The following is a 27680-nucleotide window of genomic DNA, read 5'->3' as shown; positions in this document are numbered from 1 at the left end:
GGGCTGCAGCAACCTGTGTGCACCCCCTATAGCTGCACATTGCTGTAACATGGAGGAGGCTACTAACCCTGTATAAGCTGCGCGGGTATCCCTGCCCAGCACACAGATGTAATATGACAGTATGGAGGCAGAACAGACACAGGGGTGTATATATATATATATATATATATATATATATATATATATATATACACACACACACACACACACACACACACACACTCCATGTAGGATGGAGAGTTGAGATGACGCATGCGCACTGATTCCTCATTCAGCTTCATCCTAAATAAGCCTCATTGTTGGCAACTCTTCATTTGAGCCGTGAGCCCACCCTGCTGAGCTCCTGCAGCCAGCACCCCCTGCCCAGCATCTCTCTTCCTGCCCGCCGGCAGCATGGAGCCCCTGCACCAGTCCCCATGGCACAGCTGAGACCCCTGGACAGCAGCTACTTTTGGGGGTGGAAAGGCAAGGGAAGGGAAGGGGATCCTGATGGATTGGGAAGCTGCTGAGCAGCTCGGTGTATTGCTGCTGCCAGGGCTGCAGATCTCCGGCAGAGGAGCCCCCCAGCACAGACCCCCAGCCTGCCCAGGGGACACAGTTTGCAGGGGCTGTAAGGCACACTCCAGGCTGAAGGATCCCATCCTGTAGAGACCCTGACCTCCTTCTCCTCTGTCTGCTGTGGATTCCCCACCAGTGACATCCTGAGTGGGATGGGAAGACCACTCAGCTTGGATTTCTGACCAGTGATTTCACGCAGAACATCTATAAGCTTCATCAGTATTCAGGATTAACCCTCCTCCTCATCATCACCATCATTTCCCAGTCAGCATCATGATCCTGGAGAAAGTCTACTTCATCTTAGAAGGTAAGACCCCTGGGTGTCACTATGACAGTCCCCAATGTACAGAGGTGCTGTATACAGTATACAGGAGATTGGAGGCTGTCATTGATAATGATTTACAACTTACAAGGAAGCCTATCACTTGTTACCTAACCCTGGCTGCACATAACATATATTATTGCCAGTGCCCATACCACAGCCATAACTACATGGTTGGCTGGCACTGGGCAGAGTATCAGCATGCCTTAGCTCTGATGGGGTAGCACTGATCTGAGAGGTATATACCCCTGTGTATTCAATGTACATCTATTACTACTCTCTCGTCAACAAGCTCCATACAACCCTGACTGCTTGGTCTTAGACTGCCCTCTAGTGGAGACATTTGGAGCTCTTCTCTCTCTCCCATGACTGTATTTTCTGTATCTTATGGCAAATATTGATTTACACCATTTCTCTACAATATGCACTAATATAAAACTAATGCTGATAACATCCAGGTGTGTTATAATTGCATATTATATCAATGGCATATACTGGTGATACCTATGGAATCATGGGTATTGGGCATCACAGGTTGCTGGTCACTAGAATAGTATTGAGTACATATAAGCCAGGGTTATTTGACAGAGAGCAGAATTGCAGATTTGTGGCTGTGTCAAGTGGTCATGAGAAACAAGTCCAGTGACTGCTGCTTCATTGCTTCTCTATGGGAACATTCCAAGAACTTCTAGTGTCTAAGCTATGATTCACTGTAACCACTCACACCTGTTATGTTCATCTTGTCTACCAATAGGCATCCTGCTGTTCTGTACCTGTTGTGGAACAACCAGTTCTAGAATTCTTGGGCAGGATTGAACTGTCAGTCCATGCATGAACTTGTGACTTCAAAACAGCCAGCCAACAACACAGTTATGGGGGTACAGTTACTGTATATACAGGTTCCCACTTACACTAAACCTTCTTGGCGCTGTAGATGTGGCTGCAAGGATATTAGGATGATATTGTTATTGGTGGTAACCATTTCCAATCATTGATGCTCAGGATATACTCTCACTTCTATGATGGAGTATCCTCAACATTCCTACAGTAGCTTGGCCAATAAAAAAACAAATCTTTTCTGTTTTTTTTCATTAAGGTTTTTTTGATTTCAGACTACTGCGCCCTTATATATGTTGTCTCTGAGAGAATTTGTATGAAAATGAGGGGCTTCAAAGAAGAAATGAAAGCATAAAGGGGATGACTGATTTACAGGTGCATTTATTGTTGACCCTAAAGAAGGAACTATTTGCTTTTCTGATGTATGGTAATATTCCAGTAACCGATGCAGGAATTATCCTACAACTCTAAAGAATCCTGGGCAGGTAGTCTATAAATGGGTCAATATATGCAGCGGAAGTGATTGGTCAGTCTTGGTTGAGCTTATAGCCATAAGCAATAGAAATAGACAAATCTTCAATTTTCTACTTTCTCTTTATAACTCCACATTTGATATTGTTTTATATAACTAAAAAATTTATTTCAATAAAAAGTGTTGAAGATGAGAAATAGTGCTGTCAGCTATGCAGTCACATCTAGAGAGATTTCTATATAGAAATGCTTAGGGACCACCTTAGTTTCTGCCTTATGAAGGTCTTTCTCCCAGCCAGCGTGAAAAGGACAACACTCAGCAGATTACTAAAGAGGGCAATAATTTATTAATCTTCAGTGATGGAGACTGTGAAATTGCAGATCTTTATTGTTAAACATATACAAAATAGTCTGGCCTAATATATATATGCAGTTGTGTAATGCCATGTGCATCTAGGTTGCAGAGTTCTCATCATTCCAATGATCTAGGACCATTGCAAAACTATAAATCCCAGCAAGCTAGAGCCACAAGTTGGACATCACTGCTTTATCACATAGTGCTTGGTAGGTTTATCTGTGATGAATGTTGCATATTAGGGAATTGCATTATGGACAAGTAATATGTTTCATTTTCTATTAGAAGACATATGGATTGTAGAGGAGAGCAGCATCGGGGAATGGATCTCTTAGTTATGGCAGTTAGCTTACAGAGAAAGTAGAGGGGCTGTTGTAATGGCCGTCCATCCCTATTGCCTCAGGACTAGCTTAAATTGCAGAATATTGGGTACCATCAATGTCACTCCCTGTTGAGGGTAGTGGGAACAGCCTGTAGGTAACTCCATTTCATTCCCATTTGCAAAACAGATTCTCTTACACCTAAATTGATGGTGTATCGTTCGGAATACCCATTAAAGGTTTCTTCACTCATAGTTTTTTTTCTTGCTTAAAAATGCATCTAAAAATGTCAACATTTTTATGTTACATGTCTTTTTCTATTTTTGTTGTTGTTTTTCTTTTCTTTTCTTTTTTTTTTTTTGCTTTGTTTTAAAGAAATGTTAACACTAGTATTGTTTGGTATTTTTTACTGTGGCATTTTTTCCCATAACAAATACAAGGGTCAGTTCCTTTAGAAGCATTTACGATGGAGATCATGTGATTCAGTGATTTCTCTTTGACTTGAACATGAGTTTTTATTTGTTTGATTGGTATTTTTTTTCTTTTTTACAAAAAGTATAAACCCTAAATAATAAAAGCACACAGCATTTAATATTTCCCTGTTGACATTCAGCTAACGCATAGCTGGAGATTTCAATGACCAAAAAAGCTGGAAAACGCAGCAAAAACTTTTGTGTTTTCCCCAAAACGGTATGTATGGAACCTTCTTTTAGGCTTAATAGAAGTGCATAAGTGAATTGCTTACAGTGCAGTTCCTCAGGGTCCAAGCACAGGTGAATTTACGTATAGCTTGAGACTTAAATGACCAAAAAAGCATTAAAGTATACTGTGGAAAACGCAGCAAAAACTGTTGTGTTTTGCCCAAAACGGTATGTAAGGAACCTTCTTTTAGGCTTTATAAAAGTGCATTAGTGAATTGCTTACAGTGCAGTTTCTCAGGATCCAAGCACAGTTGAATTTACTGTAAGTCACTGTGTGCTATTTCTTTATCAAAAAGAAAAGTGCTGCTGTGCAAATCTCCACTTCACCGCGGTCCTCCAGCTTTGATGCACAAAATCCAAGAGTTTCTTTACAGCATCTGGAAAGGCTCAGGTTCCATAATCTAATCCCACTCCCGTAGTCTCTGCTGCTGATCCAGGGGATGAACAACAGCAAAAACGTGTGATTTGTTCAATGGCTCAGCTGGCCAAACTAGGGTAGATTTATTATGTCTATTGGATAAATGAGCCGGATCGGTGCAGACTTTAATGTTCCTGACTCCTGAACTAAAGGATATATCCAGTGCTAAACACTATCTTACTGATTACATAGCAGAGACAATCTACATAACGATAGCCCAGTTACTTTAATACATGAATTCTCTTTTTATTGATTAAAGCCTGTATACTACAGAACTAAACTCAGAATTCTGGTAATTGTAATTGAAGAGACCATGCTTCTATGTAGCCCAACATCCACCTAACAGCATCACGGAGCTTAAATAACAAAAGAGAACATACTATTTCCTACACCAGGCAATGCCAGGTTAAAAATAACACTTTCCAGAAAGCAAATGAGCTTGACACTGAACAAGAGGGGTATGCTATATCTAGGAATTAGTAATGCAATGTATCAATGATTGAGCTTTATATATGGTAGCTCTGTATATAAATAGGTGGACTTACACCTGATTAAATCAAACAAATATATCTACTTGCCTATATCCTAGAGTTATATCTTGGATCGTTACAAAACAGCTAGAAACATATTATGGATGGAGCTGCCATTTAGTTGCTATTCAGAAATACTAGTTTTAGAAGTAGGGATGAGAGGAACGTTTTCTTCTCCTTTATATGTACAATATTCATCTTTGCAATTCTTAAAGTGTCACTGTCGTTATAACTTTTAATGTCTAAATCAACAGTAGATGTGATATAAAGCAAGATTGCAATATACATTAATTTTTTTTAGTTATCATGCTGTAAAACAAAGCTATACTTACTTGTATAAAGGTCTAGTCTCCTGAAGGCAGATTTTTAGTCTTGTGCTGGTTGAAAAAAAGAGACCAAACACATGAAATTCTGGCCAGTACAGAAAGTCACAGCTCAACATGTCCATCAATCACATGACTGCCTTCTCCGTGTGCAGATGACCTGGGAGACACTGGACTTCCTGTGCTTAGACTTTGGCAAAAAAACAAAAACAAAACACAAGAAGTGCTGTGTTTTCCATATTAACAAAAAAAAAAAAAAAAAAGACTGTACATTGCAACTTACTGTTGATTCAGGTTTTGTCAACAATGACACTTGACACAACAATGACACTTGACACAACAATGACACACCAATGACACTTGACACAACAATGACACACCAATGACACTTGACACAACAATGACACTTGACACAACAATGACACACCAATGACACTTGACACAACAATGACACTTGACACAACAATGACACACCAATGACACTTGACACAACAATGACACTTGACACAACAATGACACACCAATGACACTTAACACAACAATGACACAAAGAGATCCAGAAGCTTAGTGGTTCCTTTCACATATGGCCCAATTTCTTTAAAATTATAAACAAAAAACTATGTAAATAGAGTGATAACCTTTTTAACTCTTTCATCTGGATTTTGGATCCTGTTCTCTTCACAGCAACCATTTCCCTGCCTATGTTACTTTACACAAGAATCCCGTTAATGCTTTGCTTTCTTCCTGATGACAACTTTCTATTAATCGGACAAATATTCTGTAAAGCAATTCACCAGGACTAGGGACTTCCCCCCTTGGAAGTAATGACAGTCTACCTCAGTTCCAGGATGTCCAGATTCCCATGTGCTCTATAAAGGGCTTGCTTTTCCCCAGCCAGTGATCTGCTCAGTCTATGCTGTCAGAGGCAGCTCACTTAGCACACTGTAAGCCAAAGTCACTCACATCGTCAACCAGTGCCTACCTAGCACAAGTACAACCTGCTTTACGACATCCAGGCCCTGCTTGTCCAGCCAGCATCTCCTCCAGTGAAGAAACACCCATTTACTATAAGGGACCCTTCTGAGAAGTTTTACATGAGTTTATGCCATATCTCCAGTCTCCAGCACACCAGTGGCCTTTTTAGCCTCCAGGAGCAAGCCAGCTCTCTAATTTTCAAGCCCAGGCCCACTATCCACAGATCAACAGCACTATTTTTGTCTCTTTTAAGTCTCTCCCTTATGCACCTGCGGCCTGCCTTGTTAACTCCTAGCTGGGTCTCTTCTCTTAATGTGATGGCATGCTAAATGTCTACATGCCAGTACTAGGCCTCCTTAGTGCCTATGCCCATTCCTGTACCCTCTCTGATGGTTGGCAGCCCAAGAGGTCTTCATCCTTGTTGGGCACTGCACCCTGCAGAACTAGTATGTAAAGCAAGACATAACACATATCTTATGCACGTAACATCACTATACACATTTAAAGCCAATTATAGGGGACCATTATTAAACTGTTTGCACCATATTTTTGCCTGGTTTTATTTCATTAGGTGGCACATGTACCTTTCAACGAATCTTGCCCCAAAATAAGCAGATTTTGCATTTCTCTCGCCAAACTCATGGCTGTGGGTTATGTTCAGATGTAATTTGCAAAAAGTGCAACAGCAACCCACAGGTGCAAGATCTTACCGTATATACTCCTCCTAGCGTACACATGATAAAAACCTGCTCTGTAGATATTAAAAAATTAGGCTCTTAGCAAATTATTTGATCAGAGTGTACCATGTCACCACGTTAAGGTGTCCTCAGGGACATGGTCCCTTCTCGAGCATTTTCACACTAGCAATGGCCTCTCCTGGGCTGAACAAGCCTACAGCTGGGCAGAAAGGATCCAAATGATCTTTTTATAGCAACCTTTTTTCAGATGTAATTTGCATCACTAAAAGGTGGAGTACATTATACGTCTGGAAGTAGTGTAAAGAGTCACACATTTTTTAGTGCTGCGCTATATTTCCAGAATACCTTGCTTGAAAATGTGCTTCATGAAAAAACAAAACTGTCAAACTAGAAACATTCTTCAAACAAACAACTTTTTGAGTACCCCCTCAAAATGTCCACTGACAAGTGAAAAATGTTAAAGTTCACTTTATTTATTAGCAGTAGGACTAGTGGACCTTAGGAGATTTAGGGAGAGTACTGTGGGGCTCTTCATGTCATTGGATGAATTAATGGAGCTTTTGAGTCTGTAAAGAGAATCGTAATGTTTGGGTGGCAGCAGTTGTGTATTGTGGACAGGTCATCTATCAACCCTCGAGTCTAGTTCAACATTTATTAAGTATTAAGAACTGGTTACCTGACAACCAGTAGAAAAAGTTAGTAGAATACCTAGACTAAAGGTGTGTATTTGGGGTTGGATATGCAAAACAAGAGTCCATGGAGTCTCGGTTGTGAGTCTCAAAACACGGGATAGCCAGATATCTCTAGCCTGTTGCCATGGGGTGCCTCCATGATGGGGAGAGCACCACACCACCCTGATACATAACCCCTTAGGTCCCACTCGGTTGCTAGTATTGGAACATAAATAGGGAAATACCAGGGTGGCCCCTTATTGTCAATGTCTATTTGGTGTATTTGGGGTTGGAGAAACTTAGGACATGTCTGTAGGGGTTAAAATGGAAGCCTCTATCTTCAGTGTTTCCGCCTATTGCAGGCTGTGGCTATGTTCACACTACGTAAAGGTACGGCCGTTGTTGCCGATGGCAACAACGGCCGTACTCTTACCGCGGTGGAACAATGCCTGCTGTTCTATGGGATCTCGGCCGGAGCGTACACACATCGTGTGCGCTCCGGCCAGGATCCCATACGCCGCCGCAAACAACTGACATATCAGTTGAAAGACAGAAAGACCTGTCAGTTCACACAGTGAAGCGAGCGGCTCCGGTCGCTCGCTTCACTGTGTGCTATGGTAAGCTCTGATGTGGGCGCGAGCTGATGCGCCCGCATCAGAGCTCCGCTGCCGAAAGATGATCCGACCGGTACTTAAGTACCGGCCCAGATGATCCGGCCAGAGATCGGCCTTTCCGTCACCCGGCTGGGGTCACGGAACGGCCGGTCTCTTACGTAGTGTGCACATAGCCTAAGACAGTATAAGTGGTAACAAGAACAACCAAAGTTGCATGTAGTTTTGTTATGGCTAGCCTATGTTGTGCCTTGATGTTATTGCATATTGTTTGTATGTTTTAAAAACCATTTGAAAACTTAATCAAATCTTATGAAAACCAAAGTTGCATGTAGAATAGAAAAATATTAAAAAAAACTAAATCATTGTGTTGCTGTGATATTATTATTTAATGGGATACTCTATTAAAGAAAAAAAATCTTTTAAATCAACTGGTGCTGGAAAGTGCCATAGATTTGTGATTTACTTCTATTATTTAAAAAAAATCCAGTTTTCCAGTACATATCAGCTGCTGTATGTCCTGCAGAAAGTGGTATATTCTTTCCAGTCTGGAAAGCAGGAGAGGTATTCTATGGGGATTTTTTGATGCTCCCGACAGTTCCTGTCACAGACAGAGGTGGCAGCTGGGAGCAGTGTCAGACTGGAAAGAATTTATCACTTCCCGCAGGACATACAGCAGCTAATAAGTACTGGAAGACTGAAGATTTTTTCATAGAAGTAAATAACAAATCTCTGGCACTTATTAGCCAACCTAGTATACTGCAAGCTTTTATACCTCACTGCTAGAGATGAGCGAACCTGCCGAGGTTGGGGTTTGTATGAACCTGAACTCTCGGCGTCTGATTCCCGCTGTCTGCCCGCTCCGTGGAGAGGGTGAATACAGCCTGAAGACCACCTAGAAAACTGGGATACAGCCTATGGCTATGGCTGTATCCCAGTTTTCCAGGCAGGTTTTCCTCAGGCTGTATCCACCCTTTCCACGGAGGCTGCAGACAGCCGGAATCAGACGCCGAGAGTTCAGGTTCATACGAACCCGAACCTCGGCAGGTTTGCTCATCTCTACTCACTGCAAGGAAAAACAAGTCTTAGTTTTATAACAAAAGATGACTGTGATATAACAAAAGATGACTGTGATATAACTTGTAAAACAGTCCCCTTTAAGTAGGTATTCAAACCATTATGATATACCAGCCATCCAAAGAATGGGTCCTGAAGCTGTAAAATGCCGGTCATAGTCAGCGTTCCTCCTATGAAGAATGCAGCCGATTAAATTAAAAGGAAAATTTGTGCCTCTATAGATATTTTTGTAAATTGTTTAGGAAACAGGGCATGGTTTGGAAGGTTTGTAAAAGTTACCAAATGTATTAAGGGTGTATCCCACTCAAACATAACTTTTCCTACGTTGCTGCGCTGCCATGGTGAGATTTACAATTCATTCCATACTTGTTATTATCTATTTAGCCTTCTCCCCCCAGTTCTGAGCTGCTGTTTTCTGCTGAAAACACAAAAATCTGTGTGTGAGCCTTTCTCTCTGTCTCTATCTCTTCCCCCTCCCTTCTGAGACAGCCAATGTAAGCAAGTCCCTGGCTGACTTTATCTGCAACTTTGTATTTTCTTTGTAGTGTTGGGAGAGTTATACTAAGGTTAAGTCGCTGTGAGTAATCCTCCCAGCTTGACAAAGTTGCAGATAAAGCTTGCTAGGCACTTATTTACATCAGCTGTCTCAAAAAGGCGGGGGGGGGGCGCGCAGGGGGAGATGGAGAGAAAAGCTCACAAACAGATTTTTGTGTCTTCAGCAGAAAGCAGCAGCTTAAAACTGGGGGAAGTATGAAATAAATTGTTAGTCTCACCATGGGCAACAACGTATCAAAAGTTATGTTTAAGTGGAATATTTCTATAATGACATGCACAATCATTTTGGCACAAATATCTAGTCTAAAGTAATCCAAGCAAGAATTAGAATAAGAAAATAAACATTTTGAGGGAGATTTATCAAACATGGTGTAAAGTGAAACTGGCTCAGTTGCCCCTAGCAACCAATCAGATTCCACCTTTCATTCCTCACAGACTCTTTGGAAAATGAAAGGTGGAATCTGATTGGTTGCTAGGGGCAACTGAGCCAGTTTTGATTTACACCACGTTTGATAAATCTCCCCCCTTATTTCTTGTGACAATTATGATACAGCGGGTGCAGAGTCAGAGGGAGACAATGATATGGTAAGGTTAAGTGTTTATAGGCTCAGATTTATCAATCTGTCTGGGACATCAATGTGTATAGCAACCAATCACAGCTCAGCTTTCGTATCTTAAATGATTGGTCACTGTCGGAGACAAAAATCGACGCATTTTTTGTTTTGAACAGATTGATACATCTGGGCTGTACTGTCTAAATTTTAGATGGGCTTGGTAAATCTACCACAATGCGTCCCCCTTCCAAACCCTGCCTAGTTATCCGTCCTATGCAGAGTTACTATGTATGCATTATAATGAATGCAGTGCTTGTCCAGGCACCTAGATTTTACTTCCTCTGGATGCTTGGGAACAGAGATAACCATTGTGAATACTTCCTTCATCCAGCATGACATGGGGAAAATCACTGACTCTCTAGTGTGTGACAGGAGATCACACAGACTACTAATTCTTGTGTGTGATGGTCATTAATGAGTGACAAGAGCCTATAGATTGCACCCTATAGGGCGAATCACAGAGGTTCTCAGCACTGGAGATAAAGGGTCGTGATGGTGTCGCTCATCTTACTGGAGGCCGCCTCTCTCCCCTAGAAAAGTTCTTCAAAGTGGGAGCTGGTAGGAAACTACACAGCAATTAATACCATATTTTACCATCGCCATAAAAAGCCAGTAATAATATAATTTGTACAGTTAATGCCGGTGACTCGATCAGGGATTATAATTGCTGTTTTTCATATCAGGACCATGCTTCAAATTGTCTTTTTTAATTTCCATTGATTGAAAGTTTGAATCCAATTAAACGTTCTGAACTAAAGCGGCGTCATTAATTTCCATTAAACCTGCAGTAATTGTTTCTAAAATTATTAAACACAAAACTTATAACCAGCAGCAGCTCATTCTGCGCAGACTTCTCATGGCGAGGCCTTCATTTAGCAAATTAAGAAATGAACGGAGCGTTGTGCAGTTTGTGGAATTTAGATTCTTTGTTTAGAGGGGGAGATGTTCAGATAAATCTGCAGACACAAGAGCTGGTGCCAAACTGGGTAAAAAAGGGGAGGAAAATTTAGAAACAACCAAACATAAAATTTTAGATTTTGAAACATATGGGGGGACATTTATGAAGGCTGTGGCAGGGGGGTATGCCAGCATGAAGGAGCAGATTTGCCCACTTTCCGTGACGCATGCCAGCCATATTGCCTGATGGGCGGGTGGGGGGGGGCACGGCAGGAAGGAGACATGGCCTCCTCCCATATCTGATTTATATGATTTATGCCCGCTCACATGTGTAAATCATCTTACAAATCTACACCTGCTGGAAGTCGGAGTAGATTTGTTGCACAGAGCCTGCTCCAGGCGTAGGGCTGGCTGGATTTACTAAAAGGGCCCGCACCTCTTAGTAAATCCGGCCACAAAAAAATGGGGTTGAGCTTTATTTAGGACCGGTGTACTTGTACTCCAGTCTTCATAAATGTCACCCCATAGGTTTTAAGTTATTTCACAGAGGTCATGCAGCAGCTGAAAAGTATATTATACAGGACATTGTCCCAACTGCTGCAGAACTTCTAAAAAGGAAGGCAGAGCTTTATGTTAGTTAGTTGGTCACCATTGGTCAAAAGGCAACCAGGTACAGACCAACTACAGCCCAAACAAGCCATGCTCCTCTGCTGTGTTTTACTGCTTCGTAGAGATATGTGCTTCTGTAAAAGCTGGGTGGCAGCCAATGTAGCCAACCATTAGTGCGCTCGCAACAAGGTCCTGAATGGTGTGGGCATAATTAGCAGAGTAACAGACATAGCAGCTGCTATAGGGCCCACAACTGCGAATGATGACTATGGACAACTAAAGGGTTTATTGCGCTTCATAATTTTGTTGTGCTGTGACATCACTGCATTATGTGACATCATTTCCTAAGTACCTGATGACTTTTTTTTGTGTGTGCTATGCTTGGGCTATTTTAGATGATCTATTATCCCTATATTGTGACATCACTGATACATAGATTGATGCATAATTCCTATGTTGGACCTTTACTTAGCAGATTATTGGGGATTTTACATTTGGCAAGCCTTACACAAGTACATTTATTTAAAAGGTGCACGCCTCTTGATAAATTTAGTGCAACTTTAAATGTCTGTACACTAAAAAACTGAAATTGTCTGTACAATAAAAAAAAACATTGCCGGCATAAATTTTCACTACTGTTCATGCTAATTCCTGCTATATCACATTAAAATGGTAAAAAGTTGTACATTTTTGACCAAAAGAGATCTATATACAGTACGTCAGTTTGGCTCATGCGTATGCGTCTGCACTAGTGTAATATCGCTGAGTGCATTATCCATGTGGCATCACTGTTCATATGATGCCTCTGCTCTAACTTCAATGCGTACATTATCCCACAATTGTGACATCACTGTGTGCACTGTTCCTGTGTATTAGGGAAGACAAGATGCAGGCCACTAGGTGTAGCTCAGGAACATAAGGCATGCTGTTATACCATGTATTTTATAGTAACTCAGTATGCTATTAGCTCCCAAACGTTAAAACGGTTAGCACATCTACAGATTTTGTTACATCTAAAGCTGACAAATGACTGGGGGTCAACCATAGATCCCCTTGCCTAGGGCTAGTACTGAAGCCTGTAATCTGGGACGTAGTGACATGAGTAGTTCCAATCCCCACTGTTCATATGTCTGTGGTACATACGGCACGTCCAATTTCTATTGGGGAAATACCATTATATCTGGCTTTTATACCTATCATGACTTCACCTCTGTAAACCTGAACTATATCTGAGAAATTCTCAAGTTGTAAATCCTATGAGGGTGCACAGGTTCACTACGGCCTACGGACCTGCATAAATAAATACAGAATTATTGCCTGCAGGCCATATAATGCCATTTCTCCGTGCAATGGATTCATTTCATTATGCACTCCCTCATCTACTGCTGATTTAGTGAATGACTCGGGTGACATTTCCCCAGCACATAACCGCTTCTACAATAGTCTTTCCAAATTTGTTTTTCATGAAAAATAGGCTGGCATTTACCCTGCTCCCAGTGTTTAATAAAATAAATGAAGACTAAGTCCTAATCACTGAGGGCAGAAATCAATGAGTCCCTGTCTGAGACAAGCTCAGCGCAGGAGAATTAACCCTATCCTATACAGCATCCCATAAGAGACTGACACATAAACCTGCAGTATTTAAAGTCACACTGTCACCCCCTGACTGCCTTTTGAGCTGGCACCATCACTTGATAGATATCAATATATGCATTCAGAAAATATCCTTGTTGTCTATGTCTGTTTATTATTTTCATAAAAAAAGGCCATGTATAGGCAGGGACTATTGTTTTCTGGGCCTTGACATTGCTATGCGTCACTGTGCTGTATGCACAGTGCATGTCACTGATAATGGAAAGGTACAGCAGTGCTAGCACCCAGGAACCTATAGGCCCCGCATATCTTTCCAAGGTTTATTGCAGCTTTACCGAGTATGAATTATTAGTAGAGATGACCAAACTTCCAGCATGCAGCATTACTGGTGGCTGACTTGGATGCAACCCTTAGGCTGCCTGGAAAACATGGATATAGCTATAAGATACGTGTTAGGGATGGTTCGTACGAACCTGAACTCGGCAATGATTCCCGCTGTCTTCCACCTCCGTTGAGAGGGTGGATACAGCCTGAGGACCGCCTGGAAAACTTGGATACAGCTTATGGCTATGGCTGTATCCTTGTTTTCCTGGAGGTGCTCCGGCTGTATCCACCCTCCCCACGGAGCAGGCAGACAGCGGGAATCATTGCCGAGAGTTCAGATTCATACAAAACCGAACCTCGGCAGGTTCGGACCATCCCTAGTGGGTGTATTCATATCTTCCAGGACTTCCTAGGGCTACATCCAACTTCTTCAGCCACCGGTAATCAAATGCCACACTCTCAGTGTGCCAGAGGTTTGCTCATCTCTAATTGTTAGCATAGATGTGTGCTGGTGGGAGGTCAAAGACAATAGAAGGAGCCCAAGGAGCACAGAGCATTTTTCTAAATGCAAAATGAATCAACTTTCTACATATTCTTCATTAAAAATTTACAACCATTTGGCTGATGCTCAAAGAAAGATAAGATACTTATATCAGGTAGATCATTTGTTCTATCATTGTTAGACATAACAGCACACACCAGCTCAAAGTATGGACAGAAGGAAAAGAACCTTTGGAGGGCAGATCACACAGACTGTAGATAGGGATGAAGGCAGGTACAAGCCAGTCTACAGGGAAATATATATGAGTTAAGATGATTAAACAGAAAGGAGAAGTTACCTACACTGTTTCCCCGTAAATAAGACATCCCCTTGAAATGAGTAAAGGTTTTTCTGAATGGCTAAATATAAGGCCTCCCCCAAAAGTAAGGCTTGGCAAAGTCTTTGTTTGGAAGCATGCCTGCTGAACAGAACCCCAGGGCATGCAGCTTTTTAGCCCACCGCCATTTTCCCCTACCTTCATTGCCCATTGCAGAGCAGCATCTGCATACAGGACATGAAGACCTTCACCTGCTACCTCCCCGTTGTTCCCTACCACCACATGTGGAGCTGCTTATAGTCTGCCGCTATCCCATTGCCTGCCGCCATATTTTAAGCTGTCCCTGCTGTGCTGTACAAGATTTTAAAGGAAAAGTTTTCTGAAGGTTTCCATAGCATTTAAGCAGATGGAAGCATTGATCATAACTAGAGATGAGTGAATTTCGAGCACACTTCGGTCCATCTGAATCCAAGCGTGTGGCATTTGATTACCTGTGGCTGAAGAGGTTGGATGCAGCCCTAGAGAGTTTTGGAAAACATACATACAGCCTATTGCTGTATTCATGTTTTTCAGGTAGCCTTTTTGAGATTGAGTCTCCCTAATCACAACTTCTGAAAGTTGACTCTATACTTAAGGAACAAAGACATCTGGGAAACTAGCCTAGGGGGCGTAAAAAATTATCTGCACTCAAGCGTAAAATATATTTTCATCAGTTTTCAAGACAATTACATTATATTTTGATTCAATCACCCTGTTTGTTATAACACGTTGTCCATCTATCAACAAGCTTTCATATTCCCTCATTAAAAATGTTTTTGACTTAGCTGTGAGCCATGACTGCTCCGCTGTCTTCACCTCTTCATCCGACGGGAATATCTGTCCTTCTATGACTTCTTTGAGAGACTGAATAGATAATAGGGCAAGATCAGAACTATAGGGTGGATGTTTTAACAATTCAAAATGAAGTTGTGTAGCACTGTGTGGACGTTCATGCAAACCACAGCACCCTTGGACAGCACTCAGCTCCTTTTGTTTAATTTTTAGGCTTCAGTGAGCATTTCTCTGTAACAAGCACTGGTGATTGTTTAGAGCGGATCTGATTTTGCATATTTTGCTGACTAAAGTAAAGGCAAAGTACAATAGGACTCCTTAATCTATATCCGGAGATATACGTTGTTTTTTTCCCAATCAGTTGCTCCAGCACTGAGATATAAGCTTTAGAAGTCTATTGCCTATTAGGAAGTAAAGCTCAAGGGGCATTCCTCTGAGCTGTAAAAGCCCAGCAACGTTAAGCCTTTCAGTTAGTTAGGAGAGAAGGGTCTAAATACTGCTGAGCTTTTGCAGCCCAGGGGAATGCCCCATAGGTCTAATTTTCATTATAGATCTAAAGCTTATATTTCAGTGCTGGAGTGACAGATTGAAATAAGAGTTATGTCTCCTAATTCGGGATAAGAAGCTCTATTTACAGCAAAAACCTGCTTACTTGAGGCTTTAACTTTTTTCCTGGCACTTGGGAATCGCAGAAAACTGTAAGCATCCAGAAAGTGTGCATAATTTTTGACCCTTATGTACAGTTATTACATGTATGGTTTACTTTATCCAGAAATTATAAAACCTGCAAAGTAAAAAGCAGAATGTTAAAAATCTGGTCATACATGGACATACAATGGCAGCGTAGCAGATGGCGTCAGCATTGCCCTATTGGTTTCTACTACATCCTGTAAATCACCCTCCGATAACACAACACTGTAACGATTGAAGAAACACTACAATTAACTAACGATCCCACAGAATGCTGAATAACACATTGGAATCTTACCGTGAAATTGCTTTGGCCATAATTTCCCTGATCTTTGCTTGACCAAGCCTGAAGCTTTTATACTTGATTTATCTTAGACCCTTGAGAAATCGCTAAAAGTCCATAAAACACCCGAAATTTATTGCAATCCTTTAAGCAACTGGGTGCAAACATTTCAAGTCAATATCAATTAATATAATGAATGGGACCCAGAGATCTTCACAGATTTAAATAAACAGTTAAATTAGTCAATAAAACAAACATATATTTCCATTGTAAATGGATGTGACCTCTAAAAATATATAGGAAATGGATCTATTGAATCCAAACATCACAATTTACCTCCACATTTTGATTAGATGATACTACCATACCCAGAGACAAATATTACCTCACAGAGTGACCATACAGTGGCAGATCCCAGTTCTCTGCAAAACATATAAATCAATAAAGTTAATCAGGTGACATATTTATTAATTACAGTTGTTCATTTTTCTTTTCAACCTGAAACTGATATCTTCCTGCCACAACTTGTTTCTGTGGTGTAATCCTCCGGGGGTGATGTTATATCGGAGGATTGGTCGGTCACTTGCTAGATGGTACTGTGTGACGCCACTCCCGTGGTGGTTGGCCGAGATACAGCCGGACCTGCCGGGTTGCTACTGGGTCCCTTAGGTTAGTGTGATCACAGATGGCCAGAGCGGTTTAGTGACCCTCGGAACTGCCACCCGCAGCAAGGATAAGTGTCCCAAGGCTAAGGTGTATACTGTGTTGATGTAAGACGAAAAATCACAGAGTCTCTTTAGCATAAATATGCCCATTTTTACTAAGGCTAGGTTCACACTGCGTTTTTGCAATCCATTTTTTTCACCCGTTTTTCATCTGTTTTTTGCAAAAAACTGATGAAAAAAATGGATTGCAAAAACGCAGTGTGAACCTAGCTTAAGAAGATATGTGTTTGGAGCAGGTTATAATTACGGTTATGATGTTTCTCTTGATAAAACACTTGATAGTACACTTGATAACACTTGTAGACAAACACGTGACAATACAGCATCCGCATCTGCAATAGGAATGTTGAGTAGGATATAGTCGTGCTGACTGAGTAGCGCGTAGAGGGATATACAGAAGCGGAGTAGCAGAGAGGAGGATGTCGTGAGAGTCTCAAACCAAGTAGTACTGTGCTCTGAAGGGATGTTGGAGGATGAGGTAGAAGAATACTTAAATGAAGAAGAAAAGAATACTCGTGCCCATGTATTGACCTTAGTTTTCACAACACCTGATGCCTACTAGATTTGGCTGAATAATCCTAGGGGGTGACACAAGGCCCCAGACCTTGTAACCTGAGTTGAGCAGAATGCTGAGGGTTCCCTGCTGACAACCGAGCTGCGAGATAGAGTTCCTAGGCTTTGCGCAACTTTGCTCTATCTGGGTCAGTTCCTAGCTTCTTTGGCTTTTGTGGATACTGTCCTGCACTGTGACTCTCCTTGTCCACTGTGTGGGTTGAGGTTGTCTCTGACTTGTCCTCTCCTGTGAGGGTCTAACACTTCATATTGTTGTGTAGTGTTACTGAGAAGGAAAACAGTGTGCTGTCTTGGGTCCTACCCATGCAGGGTTCTAGTTAAGACTGACTTAAACAGGGAACCTGGCAGAGGGCCAGGGCTCACTGAGGACCACTGTAGAGCGCTGTCTAGCTTGCGTCCTCCCTCTACAATGTCCAACATGAAAAGACCTATACACCTCCTACACCCACGTGACCTCCCTCCCCAAGTGCATCTAGTGGGGGAAGAGTGCGAACAGAAGTAAAGAGAGAGATGATAGGAGAGAAGAAGAACAGATTCCTATTAGTTCGCAGATCCATGTGACATACAAATAAACAATAACCCTTTACATCCTTCAGCTGTGCAGCATCTGAATACACATATCTAATACAGTGACATCTAGAGGCGAAACTTTAGTACTACTTTCATACCACTTAAACAATAAGTACAGACTTTTCTGAAGGGTGTATTCAATAGTAACACCTGTGGTAGGACACCACATTTCCGCAGTTGCAAAAAGAGCCCCCTCAGTGCCCTTATACAGGAACACCCTCAGTTCCCTCATTTAGGAAAAAATCTTAAGTGCCTTCATTATTACCCCAGACATAAAAAAGGTGCTGCTACAAAAAAACATCAACAACAAAAACCGCAGAATAATTAAATAACCCCATTCCCAACTGTGTGGCTCAGGCAACAGTTCTCTGCTAGCCTGTGGCAGTGCTGTTGTGGCATAGTGCATGCAGGCGCAATGACATTACTACATTCTCCAGGCCATGTTAAATCTTAAAGGGGTTATCCAGCGCTACAAAAACATGGCCACTCCCCCTACCTCTTGTCTCCAGTTCAGGTGTGATTTGTAATTAAAGGGAACCTGTCACCCCCCCTTCCGAGGTGACAGGCTCCCGACCCCCCGCTACAGCCCCCTATACTCACCTGATCCTGCTGGGTCCCGCTTCTGGATCTGGTCGGGTCACGGAGATCTCAGCCGCTGCAGCCTGGCACGCGCGCTGAGAGATGAGTCCAACGCTCATAGAGAATGACGGAGCGCTGGACTCTCCGTCATTCTCTATGAGCGTTGGACTCATCTCTCAGCGCGCGCCGGGCTGCAGTGGCTCCGTGACCCGATCCAGAAGCGGGACCCGGCGGGATCAGGTGAGTATTGGGGGCTGTAGCGGGGGTTGGAAGCCTGTCACCCCGGCAGGGGGGGTGACAGGTTCCCTTTAAGCTCCATTTACTTCAATGAAACTGAGTTTGAAACCCCACCCAATCTGGAGACAAGAGCGGGGGAAAAGTGGCCATATTTTTGTAGCACTGGATAACCCTTTTAAGGACCACAGGTTTTAAGTGCCTGTGGCCTACAAGAGTGTATTGTGGAGACACAGGGGGTTTGTGCTGCTCCATAGGGTTCACCTGTATTACCTGACAGCAATACAATTGAAAGGGGTCACAAGTGGCAGTTAAAGTAATGAAACTGCTCACTTGCATGCACCCCTGATATACATGATAGGCTTAGATAAATTGACTCAGCAGACAGTATCAATCAATAGAGGTAGATACAGGAGTTTATGAGGCAGGATAACATGATACATGGGATCAACGCTGTGTCATATTATATTTATTATCTTTATTGCTACTATTATTATCATCATATGATATGCTTAGATACATAGCAGCATAGTGTCCCTGGATGTTATAGTTCTTTGTAGTGCTATGACAGTATCACACATGGTAGACTTATAGGAATGATTTTAGTAGATAATATCTCACAATAGGATAAGATGTTCAGCAGTAACTTAGTTATGTGACATCTTATTGTTCATTATACTTATGCCATTGGTGCTATAAGACGGTTAAGAATTGTTTCACACACCTGTAGTATGGCCATATGTCCTGGACTGACTGCAGGGCTAATGACCCAAACTCATCATCTGCAGATCTATTGACCCAAACTAACAACATTACATCATGGTCTGATCATAGCTGCAATGTATGAGCTAAAAGTATTATAGAAATCTATGATGCAGTCAGGTTAGTTTAAAAAGCCTATGATTGGACTAGGACATTTAGACATAATATGGGTTCAAAAAGGGGCATGTGTTACATTTCTGTGACTGACACTGGTCAGTGACGTCACTAGTTCATGCAGAAATTATAGGTTGGAACTAGCCATCAAAACTCTTACAATTTCTTGTAGACTGTAATATACACTTACCTGCCTCCTCTTGTCCTTCCGACAGTGCTGCTGATTACCATCCTGGTGGTGGAGGGGATTGCAGTGGCGCAGCGCACACAAGGTAAGGATGGAACCAGAGCACTCTCCTGGACAGCCCACTGTTTCACAAATTTGATTTGCCATTTTACAAGTGTACTAACCCAATACCATACAATGTGAATTCTGATTTGATTTGACTAAAAGTGGCTTGTTCAGAGCGGCATGGGCAGCGGTGATTACTTAGTGAAAACCTAGAATAAAAGGCTGGACAATGCAGAACAGATTGTAAATGACGTCTGATTACTATACTTTACACTATATATGTATATATATATATATATATATATATATATATATATATATATATATATGTGTGTGTGTGTGTGTGTGTGTGTGTGTGTGTGTGTGTTTGTGTGTGTGGGAAGCTTTAAAAAATATCTCGACACACTTTGAAAAAAGAAATTTGCACAAAAGCACAAAATCTATGTTTAAATTGACGTGCAACTTGTTATTTATCACGTCTGAAACGTTATGATACTGCTGTCTGCTGACATGGCAGAGGGACTTACACACCCCATATAACTATGCCCATGTAGCAGATATTTCTGCAGATTTCAAAGAAAACGTGAAATCCCTGGAGCAAAGAACTTTGCGATAGCCCCTTGCAGTATATGTGTTATATGTTTATCTTTATGTTTATTTCAGATGGACAAAACATTGGATCCAAACACATCCCGATGACCCAGTGTGGTACCTGGGTACGAACCAGTAATGGTGGGCATTTTGCATCCCCAAACTTTCCAAACACCTACCCCCCTAACAAGGAATGTGTCTACATTTTAGAAGGTTTGTACTCTCCATAGAGATACTGTAAACATTTTATGCTATCCAAAAATGATAATTGTATTCCTGTGTACATTGTCCCCAACTTCGCTACCACTGTAGGACCTTTGCAGACCTCTGTGCTGTGCAGGTTCTCACTACCTATTAATAGCTGGGTAAGCCATTGAAGCTGCCGCAGGAGGTATTACCCAACTTTCCTTGCTGCCTGAATCACAAATTAACAGTGTACATCTCCTTCTTCTATATGACAAGGTAGATTTACTGCCCAGGGCTTTATTATAGCACAGCTGTTCCTGCTTCTTTCTGCCAAACCTATAGTATATAGCAAAGTATCATATAGTATTGTAGAAAACCTAAGAATTGTTGCAGTACACTATTTTTTTTTCCTCAGCTGCTCCTCGACAGAGAATTGAGCTGACCTTCGATGAGCCTTATCACATAGAGCCATCCTTCGAGTGCCGCTTTGATCATTTAGAGGTCAGAGATGGTCCGTTTGGCTTCTCACCACTGATCGACCGATACTGCGGCATCAGGAGTCCATTGCCAATCAGATCCACTGGCCGATTCATGTGGATTAAATTCACTTCAGATGAAGAGTTAGAGGGCCTGGGATTCCGAGCAAAGTATTCTTTTATACCAGGTATGCAACACAACACAGATCATATAGGGCCACCAGCAAACTTGAGATTTTCCGGTTTTCATAAAGCCTGAGCTTTTGATGAGATAGAAGGTGGATTTCAGACAACGCAGCCAAGCTAGAGTCTATGAAGTGCTACGGAATCTGTTGGCGCCATATAAATAAAAATTATTATTATTATTGTGCCTTAAGATGCCCATTTGGTCAAGACCAGGTGTAGGGATGCCCCAATAATTCCCTGATCAGAGGAAAGAATTATAGAGCATGTTGGATTTAAACATATTCTATCTTTTGTCTCATAAGACATTAGCCACTAGCAGAGAACATGCCAATAGCACATTCCCCTTCCTCACTGGGAAAACAAGCTCACCTGGTAGTATAAAGCATACATGTACACAAAAGAGGAGAACCCAACACACAGGACATAGTACTGCCATTCACCCTCATTTACACCTACAATTGCTTACCACTACATGCGGGATTCCAGCCAACCATTGACGGGAGATATTTAATATTATTCACTTCACCTGTTATCCCTTTCTCTCTCTCGTTTCTATTCCCTGCAGATCCAGACTTCAGCTATCTGGGAGGAATTCTCAATCCTATCCCAGGTTAGACCTTGCTGTCTTTATTGTTTCGCTGTCACACATTGGAGCTGACTCATATCCTACTGACACACGTCTCCTTTGTTCTCACAGATTGCCAGTTTGAGCTTTCAGGACCAGATGGAATAATCCGCTCCAGCCAAGTAGAACAAGGAGATAAACTGAAGGCCGGTCAGGCTGTGGACTGTATATGGACAATTAAAGCAACACCAAAAGCCAAGGTCAGTCATGTGGGGGTCATTACAGTGAAGACACCAAAGTCTTTACAATTACTTGTAATTACTTTCATAAATCTTTATGGTATGGGGATCCCTAAGGTATGATCACTGCCCCTAAGCTGCTCTCTTGCTTTGCAGCATCCCCTGTAGAGAAATCTAAACCACTCTATAAAGAGCAGCATAGTGCTCTTTCAGTGGGCATAAAATCACGTTCAGCTAATGGTGGTTTCATAAAGAAACATCATCTATGTATATGAATGAGCTTTCATGTGCAGGTATATGACACTATTAGATCATTATGCTCATAGCTGAACACACAAGTGAGCTCCCTTTCTCCAGTAAGATGTCTGCTTAGTATGTTTCTCAAGGTAAATTGTTTCCACAGTTACAGATATGATTCACACATAGCTCCTGTCTCTGTGCATTAAATTTCTGTTATCAAAACCATTCAGTAAATGAATTTTGAATGCATCCATACATATGCCAACCAATCACAACAGTCTATTTGTATTGTATGGTTTATAGGCTTATAAATTGCTCGAATGTTTCTAACATGGAAAATAAAACATTTCACATAGTATCAATTAAAATCCGTTCATTTTGTTTAAACAGCTGCAATGCAGACCTATGCGTCACTATGGCAACAGACCACAAATAAACTATTTCTGACTCTGACTCCTGACTCTGTAGTCATCCTTCCATCAGTCCCCCATTTCAATTGCTGCATATGAACTATAAAAGTGGACTGGCCTTGGAATCCTCAGTTCATAATTTTCATTGGCTGAAGAAAAGATATTGGAAATTCTGTTTCTATTTATGTGAGAAAATGAAAGAACAGGATTTTCTTTCTAAATCTTTCCCATGAGGACCTATTTACAATATTTATATCATGACATATCAGGCCTCTACATATGGCAGATGTAGACTGGAAATAGAAGCCACCATTGGGATCTGTACATGCCTATCACAGCTGAAAATAACCATATTTTTCCAGATTTACTTGAGGTTCCTGGACTATCAGATGGAACATTCCAATGAATGCAAGAGGAATTTTGTGGCCGTGTATGATGGAAGCAGCTCCATAGAAAACCTTAAGGCTAAATTCTGCAGCACTGTGGCCAACGATGTCATGCTGCAAACTGGGACCGGGGTCGTACGGATGTGGGCGGATGAAGGTAGTCGACTGAGCCGTTTCCGGATGCTCTTTACGTCCTTTGTGGAACGTGAGTTATTAGTTATTTCCTATTATCCTGTTTAAAAGGTCCACAAATCTTTGACGATTAATTTCCCAATCTATAAAGGAAGCCTGTTTTTTCAGATTTGATAAATTGCATTATTCTTGGTTGCTTGCAGCGAATATGGATTTATACAACTAGTATCGACACAATGGAGGGTGTATACACTCATAAGCTCTCCCCTAGTGATAGCTCTAAGTAGCTGGCTACAATCCTGTACTTAAAACACAGTAATACTAACAGTGAATGGCAACTATGACTCAGAGATAAAACAGTCACCTGATCCATGTTTTTCAGCTCCCTGTATGGAGAGCACATTCTTCTGCCACAGTAACATGTGCATTAACAACTCCCTGGTCTGCAATGGAATTCAGAACTGTGCCTACCCCTGGGATGAAAATCACTGTAAAGGTAAGCATATCCCAACCCTCAATGTAATAATGCTGACAAATCTATTAAATATGCCATAAAGAAGGGATAAGTGGCTTCTACAATTCTGAAATTACAACTCCGCCATGCTCCAACAGGAGCTACTGGTTGTATGTGAATGATGAATAAAGAGCCACTAGCTCTACCTGTCCTGTAGCATCCAAAGTATGGTTTCAAAATGATAAATTGTCTCATTACCCAATTTTCTCCTGTAGGTAAATGTGTATTTAATCCGCCAGCGTCTCACCTTCTGTAGCTTTAAAGGGAATCTGTCAGCTGTAATTCACAATTCAAACTACTGACACTGTTAGATAGCTGTTTGGAAAAGGAGACACATGGCACCTTATATATATCTGTCTGTGCTTCCAGAATGTATAAAAACACTTTTATTCTCTGGTACACGGAGTCAAAGAGTCTTTTCCAAGCTCCTGAATAGCTGCAAGCTGGAATATCCTCCTTGCTTGATTGACATGTGGCTCAGGTATTAAAGGGGGAAGTAAGTAGAGTAAGTGTTACACCTTGCTACACTTTAGCAGCTCAGGAAAGCCTCTTTGACTCTTATATAATAAAAACATTTTTCTACATTCTGGAATCACAGACAGATATACTGTATAAAAGGTGCCAGATGTTTCCCTGATCTAACAGTTATCCAACAGTGTCAGCAGTTTGGAATGTGAATTTCAGCTGTCAGATTCACTTTAAGGCTTCCATTCACACCATGTTGTAAATATTTTTCCATGTAACTAAACACAATGCAAGTCAGGGTCTGCAATGTCCAGAGGAGTCTGAAGAAAAATAACGCTGTCTAAAGGTTTATAAACAAACATGAAAAATATATTGTCTGGCATGAAAAAGCTCAAGAAGATACATGATCCTACTACAAAGGCAGACATATTTGTCTGTATATAGATCTAAACTGCCACCTAGTGGTCATATTAATATAATGCATACCAACACAGCAGGTTATTCTCATACATTCACTAATGTGGAAAAGAATAAAACACACACAAAAAAAAAATAATTAGGGAGTGCCATGAACAACTGAATTCTAGCACAAATTGCTCCAAAAAAGTTCCTCACACTTCCTCTGCACTTTTTGTTGATAACATGTGCCATTTTAGGTGCAATAAGCCTGATATGGCACAAGGTAGAATAGAGTGTATAATATACTTAGCAAGTTGAGCCAAATGTATCACACTATGTGCTGTGCAACACTGTGCATTGCTTCAGCTATCTTTATAATGCTGATCCTATTTTTATTTTTTTTTTTTACAGAAAAGAAGGAGACAGGGATTTTTGAGCAAATCACAAAGACCCATGGGACCATTATTGGCATCACCTCTGGGATAGTCTTAGTCCTCCTTATAATTTCTATCTTGGTACAAGTCAAGCAGCCTCGTAAGAAAATCATGGCCAGGAAGACTACCTTCAACAAAACCGGGTTCCAGGAAGTGTTTGACCCCCCACACTATGAACTCTTCTCCCTAAGGGACAAAGAGATTTCCGCAGACTTGGCTGACTTGTCGGAGGAACTGGAAAACTACCAAAAGACGAGACGTTCTTCTACCACATCCCGCTGCATTCACGACCATCACTGTGGGTCCCAAACTGCCACCCTGAAACAAAGTAGGACCAACCTAAGCTCTATGGACCTTCCATTCCGCAATGACTTTGCCCAACCGCAACCAATGAAAACATTTAATAGTACATTCAAGAAAAGCACCTATGCTTTCAAGCAGTCTCATGACTGCGCTGATAAAGGTATAGAAGACCGTGTCATGGAGGAAATCCCTTGTGAAATATATGTCCGTGGCCGAGAAGACTGTGCTCAGGGTTCAATGTCTATTGACTTTTAAATGCCTCACAGATTGAAAAAAAAAATCTGATTCCTTCTACTAAAGCGATATATTTTTGAGACGACCTGCGATAATCATTGCGTTTTCTAAAATGCGACAAATCGAGGCTCCAGTGGACTACATAGACTTGTACATTAAAGCTCTATATTTTTTGAGCAGGAATCACAGAAAAATGAACTGAGCATTTTGCATGGCATTGGTTCTCTGTATTAGTAGGATTCTTCATAAACTGTACCCGCCATGATGGGTGGGGGTGGGAAAGGGGATTAACACTCACTGATCAGTATTGTCACGATTGATTCTTTGTATCTGTTTTTTTTTTTTTCTTGCCTTTAAGTTTTTACACAAAATAGAAATTTGTTTACCTTCTGATACAAATGTTCTAGGATCATATATGGTGCTACCGGAGCGGGAAATAATAAAAGAAAAGAGCCTTGAAAGTATTTTCCCATGGTTTTTACCTTTTTTTACGTTCTAGGCTCCTGGCAATGACAATAATTCTCTGTCAAGTTTTAAGGAGTTCTAAAATGATTCGTTATCCTACATAATGAACTTAAGTTACTGTAATTAATTTAAGAATTAAGAACAACTGTCCACATTGAAGGTAAAGCATATAGCTAAATAGTCATCTTGGGTCAAGTAGTTATCTTCAGAAAGCTTCTGCATAGGGAAAAAAAATGTTGTCTACAAATCTCATGAATAATGGAGTTCTGAAACCCTGACTGATCAATGTTCTGTCAGCATTAATGTTGTTCCTGCTCAGTAGATCTAATGGCCATCAGCTGTAGAGGAAACCGCTGCACAGCTCTTTTCCTATAGACCCCCTAGTTATCAGGTGGCTAGGGGTCCTGTTCTCTCTTTCCAACCCATAACCCCCATCTTGGTTCGGATGATGTTGGGGCAGTGCTCCTAACAATGCTTCCAGCAGATTGTGAAGACTAACAGCATGGGACCAGCGCCGAGGAGGAAGGTAAGGCACATACCTTCCTCCTCAGCATCCGGGGCTCTATAGTGGGCTATCAGCAGGTTAGATTTGTCTGTTCCCTTTTACAGGAGTTTTCCTAAAGAGACCTCACCTATGTCTGCAGGATATGTGTTGAGTGCCTTAGCAGTTGGGGGCCGATTACTGGTGACCAAACACGTATTCTGCTATTAAATGCAACTCTACTGAATTCTATCTTAGAATTGTCTTTATAACTTTCAGAATCCAAATCAAAAGTAGATAAAGTAAGTTTGCAATTTACATTTGTTTTTGTTTTTTTTAAGTTATCATGGAAAACACTTCACTTCCGTTTTTTTGACTTTTTTTTCCTCAAAAAACAGGAAACAGTCAGAAAACAGGAAGCCCTATGTATCCCAGGCTGGGATTCCTGTGTTTAGTCAGAAAATCTGCCTTTAGGAGACTGGACCTGGATTTCTGGTAAGTTCAGCTTTGTTCTACAGCATGATAACAACAAAAAATATAATGAGTGTACATTGCAAACTTGCTCAATATCACATCTACTGTTGATTTAGATGTTAAAAGTTATAACGACAGTGACACTTTTAGTCCTGTAAGTTAAAGGGGTATTCTGAAGTGGAATATTTTTCCTACTAACTGAATGGGGGGATAAGTATCAGATTTGTGGCGCCCAAAATGACTGTTTTAAATGCATGCTGCTACTCTTTTTATTGTTTACAGAGCTGCTAGAAATAATGAAAAAGATGAAAGCCAGCTCACTGCTCCACCTCTCTAGCAAAGCAATGGTCCAGAAATGTGTTTCTGTGAGTGGTTGTGGGTGCCACCAGGAAGAAGAATTGGTAGACTTTACTGAACTGATGGATCTAAATTGTTTATGTCCATAGCTACTAGAAATAGCAGACTATAATGCTTGGCTACCTTAACCCTTTGAGGACCAGGCCCAAAATGACCCAGTGGACCGCGCAAATTTTGATCTTCGTGTTTTAGTTTTTCCCTCCTCCTCTTCTAAGAGCTCTAGCACTCTCAGTTTTCCATCGACAGGCCATGTAAGTGCTTGTTTTTTACAGG

At 41.3% G+C, this 27680-nt stretch overlaps 1 protein-coding gene across 2 annotated transcripts; it reads left to right on the top strand.

Annotated features, from left to right (window-relative positions):
- Positions 1–271: 271 nt before the first annotated feature.
- NETO2 (neuropilin and tolloid like 2) lies at positions 272–26127 on the top strand. Of its 2 annotated transcripts, none has more exons than XM_069968582.1 (9): positions 272–865; positions 19854–19910; positions 20534–20674; positions 21063–21311; positions 21875–21919; positions 22007–22134; positions 23126–23354; positions 23664–23777; positions 25071–26127. In XM_069968582.1, the coding sequence occupies exons 1-9, from the start codon at positions 832–834 to the stop codon at positions 25649–25651; spliced, it is 1578 nt and encodes a 525-aa protein (XP_069824683.1). In that variant the 5' UTR covers positions 272–831; the 3' UTR covers positions 25652–26127. The 2 variants fall into 2 exon arrangements, with proteins under 2 accessions (XP_069824683.1, XP_069824684.1); XM_069968583.1 differs by lacking the exon at positions 272–865 and adding an exon at positions 9937–10007 and having other exon boundaries at positions 25071–26126.
- Positions 26128–27680: the final 1553 nt, after the last annotated feature.

The sequence above is a fragment of the Dendropsophus ebraccatus genome, chromosome 4 (assembly GCF_027789765.1).
Source record: "Dendropsophus ebraccatus isolate aDenEbr1 chromosome 4, aDenEbr1.pat, whole genome shotgun sequence".
Taxonomy (NCBI): domain Eukaryota; kingdom Metazoa; phylum Chordata; class Amphibia; order Anura; family Hylidae; genus Dendropsophus; species Dendropsophus ebraccatus.
The sequence above is the reverse complement of the archived record's forward strand: the minus strand, read 5'-3'. Positions and strand labels throughout refer to the sequence as shown.